The 2,863-nt window shown below is 47.2% G+C and overlaps 1 protein-coding gene across 2 annotated transcripts in view; it reads left to right on the top strand.

Annotated features, from left to right (window-relative positions):
• Positions 1 to 227: 227 nt before the first annotated feature.
• Positions 228 to 2,863, top strand: part of Psma5 (proteasome subunit alpha 5) — a 31,718-nt gene continuing 29,082 nt past the window's right edge. The window contains exon 1 of one of the 2 annotated variants that reach the window (XM_005367887.3): positions 228 to 385. In XM_005367887.3, coding sequence (XP_005367944.1) covers positions 357 to 385 — 29 coding nt within the window. In that variant the 5' untranslated portion in view covers positions 228 to 356. Of the gene's footprint in view, positions 386 to 602; positions 626 to 2,863 lie in introns of those variants that run through there. The other variant, XM_026789650.1, reaches the window with a different exon arrangement.

A 2,863-nucleotide genomic window follows, 5' to 3' on the forward strand; every position in this document is an offset into this window, starting at 1 on the left:
CGCAGCTGCCCATCTGGCGCCGGGCTCACCTCGGAGGTTCACTCTCACCACTTGCCTCGAGTCCCAGCGCCCTTAGCAACCACCCGAGATGGAAAGCGGAAGGGCGCCTTGGTCCCGCCCTCCCTGTGTTAACTCAGGTCCATCGAGGAAGCGCGTCGGTCAAATCACCGCGGCGAGAATCTCGATCAGCCAATAGAAGGGAGGCCCGGGAGGCGGGCCATAAAGGTCGCGTGCGCACGCGCAGACGGGAGCAGGCTCCTTGGTGCTGTGGCGGTGTGGTTGACTAGGGTGCTACTTGGAGTCGTGTGGCCCTTGAAAACCCCGCGTACCCACCGCTGCCTCCTCTGGTCCTCGCCATGTTCCTCACTCGGTCCGAGTACGACAGGTTTGTCCGGCGGGAAGCAGCAGGGTCTAGAGTTGGGTGGGCGGGCCCGGGGCCCGGGCCGCGGCCTGGGTTCTGCAGTGTCATGGGGCGCTCCGGGAACCCAAGTCTGGCGGGACCCGGGGAATCTAGTTCCCGAGGCGTCAGGCGGGGTTCCCCAGGCTGGACTGGAGCGGTTCCGGCGCCCTTGTCCTACCGCTGAGTCACCGCTAGTCCCGGCTCCCTGAGGAAGCGAGAACTGGGGTTTGTGCTTGGGGCAGGCGGTGGGGAGGGATCCGACCTTTAACCTGGATAAGGTTAGGGGGTCACCAGTTTCACCAGCTCTGCGTTCATCTTTTCAAGCTAAATGTGACGCTTTTTTTTTTCCAATGTGAAATGTGCTGTTTGAATAAAAAGCCACCAGCCACTGTTGAGTGAGTTTGTTGGGAGACATTCTGTGCTGTACGTTATTGTCTTTAAAAAAGCGCGAAGGCAGTTTCAGCTGTGCCGGATAAGTTGCCTGCCATCTGGTTATGTAGGAACTGGAATGTACAGTGATTCTCAGAAGAGCTGTACTATGCTGGTCCCTTTTGACCAAAACCAAAAAAACAAGTTGAAAGCACGGTATTTTCGTGTTCCGTTGAAGGCCAAATGTCTTGTGAAGTTAAAGGTGTGCGATTGTGTTTATTTAAAAAAAAAAACAACCTTTCAGGCGTTAGAAATGCTAACTAATGCTGCTGTAACTGCTGTGGACGTTTTAACTTTCAGTTTCTGTTTTGATTAGTTCTGCAAGCTATATTAAGTTCCTTTAAAAGTTAGGGAAAGCAGACATCTTTGTTCCGCGTTGCCTGTGAAATTCCTGGCAAGTATATACTGATCCTGTCAAAATTGTAGCAGCTGGAGTGGCCTTTTTTATCCTTTTGCTGACTCATAGAAGATAGATATGAAATTTTAAAACTGTTTCCTGCTGTCAAGCAAAATGGTCGTTAACTCTTGGCTTCCAGGGTATTGAAGAGAATCATCTTTAGGTGGTAAAATTTTGAGAAAATTGTGGTCCTCATCTGACAGATTTTGTTATTAAGTTTTGTTTATTGTTCATTTCTTTCTATGTATTAGTTGCTCTGTGGGATTTATTTCCTTTGTGTTTGCTCAGGACTGTGTAAGTAGAGACCTTTGGCAGGGGATGTCAGGCTTTTGCTCGGTACAAGGCCCTCACTCTTCAGGATGCTGGTTATACAGCAGTGAGCAAAAATCAAGACCCTTCCCCTCCTGTGTACAAGAGTAACTGGAGTATGAGCCAGAAAATTGCACTGAAGGAATCGCAGTCCGCATTAGAAATTTTGATGAGAGGCTGCATTCATGGTAGGGGATAAGAAGCTGGTAATTCAAATGGGTCCTGAGGAAGTAGAATTTTTGTTCATCACGACGGCGAGAGTCAACAGCGTTGCTGGATAGTAAAGAATGAGCAAAGGAGCCAGTGGAAAGGCGTACTGTGCCAGTAGAAAGGCGTACTGCGTATTTGAAAAAGTCCGGCCTGATTACCACATGTGTACAGTGCATATTGTGGCTAGTAGGGGATGTGGGAAGGAAAACTGGGATGGTGCTAGATACTGATGGGTTAAATAGAATGTAAGGATTGGAGTCTCTATAGGCAGCTGTGTGCTAATTAATTTCCTCTATTTTAAAAAATAATATTAAAAAATTGGGGGGTCATTCGTGTACCATGTATGTGTCTGGTGTCCTTTGAGGCCAGAAGAGGGGTTGGATCTCCTGGAACTGGAGTAACAGATGGTTTTTAGCCACTGTGTCAGTGCTGGGAATCAAACTCTCCATCTTAACTCCTGAGCCATCTCTCCAGCTCCCTTTTTTGGTCTTTTGTTGTTACTTTTCAAAGACAAGGTGTCGTTTATAGCCCAAGGTGACCAAAGCTAACTGACCATCACAGGCTGACCTCAGTGTTCTGGGTTCTGCGTTATACTCAGGAGCCCCTATGTCAGGCTTTAATGTTTTCTTTAAGGAGTTGCCTCATCACTATTGTTTTAGAAGAACAAGTCAGCACCAGTTCGGAGGCTATTACAATGGTTAGGTTAAAGGTAACAAGGACATTGAGATGGAAGTGATGCTACCGTGGAGGAGCTGCTGTCACAGCGTGTATAGTAGGGGAAAGAAGAGGGTAGGGAGTAGAAAGTCACATCGTTTAGAACATTCGATCTTAGATCTTTTGACCCCAGATTTTCTTTCAGTGATTGACTGCTTTTTAGAACCTTGAACTTCCTTCTAAATGACTTTAGTGATATTGATCGAGGAACTGGGTAGTGAGATTCTCTTCATTCATTTAGTGAGAAGAATTCTCAGAGATAGAATAGTTGAAAGCTTGGTCTCTGTAAGTAAGATTTCTTGAACTCTGATTCCAGTTCCGCTTTTCCTGCTAAGCAACTATGAGCAATTTATTTCCTCTCTCTCTCTCTCTCTCTCTCTCTCTCTCTCTCTCTCTCACACACA

Source organism: Microtus ochrogaster, unplaced genomic scaffold (genome assembly GCF_000317375.1).
Source record: "Microtus ochrogaster isolate Prairie Vole_2 unplaced genomic scaffold, MicOch1.0 UNK25, whole genome shotgun sequence".
Taxonomy (NCBI): domain Eukaryota; kingdom Metazoa; phylum Chordata; class Mammalia; order Rodentia; family Cricetidae; genus Microtus; species Microtus ochrogaster.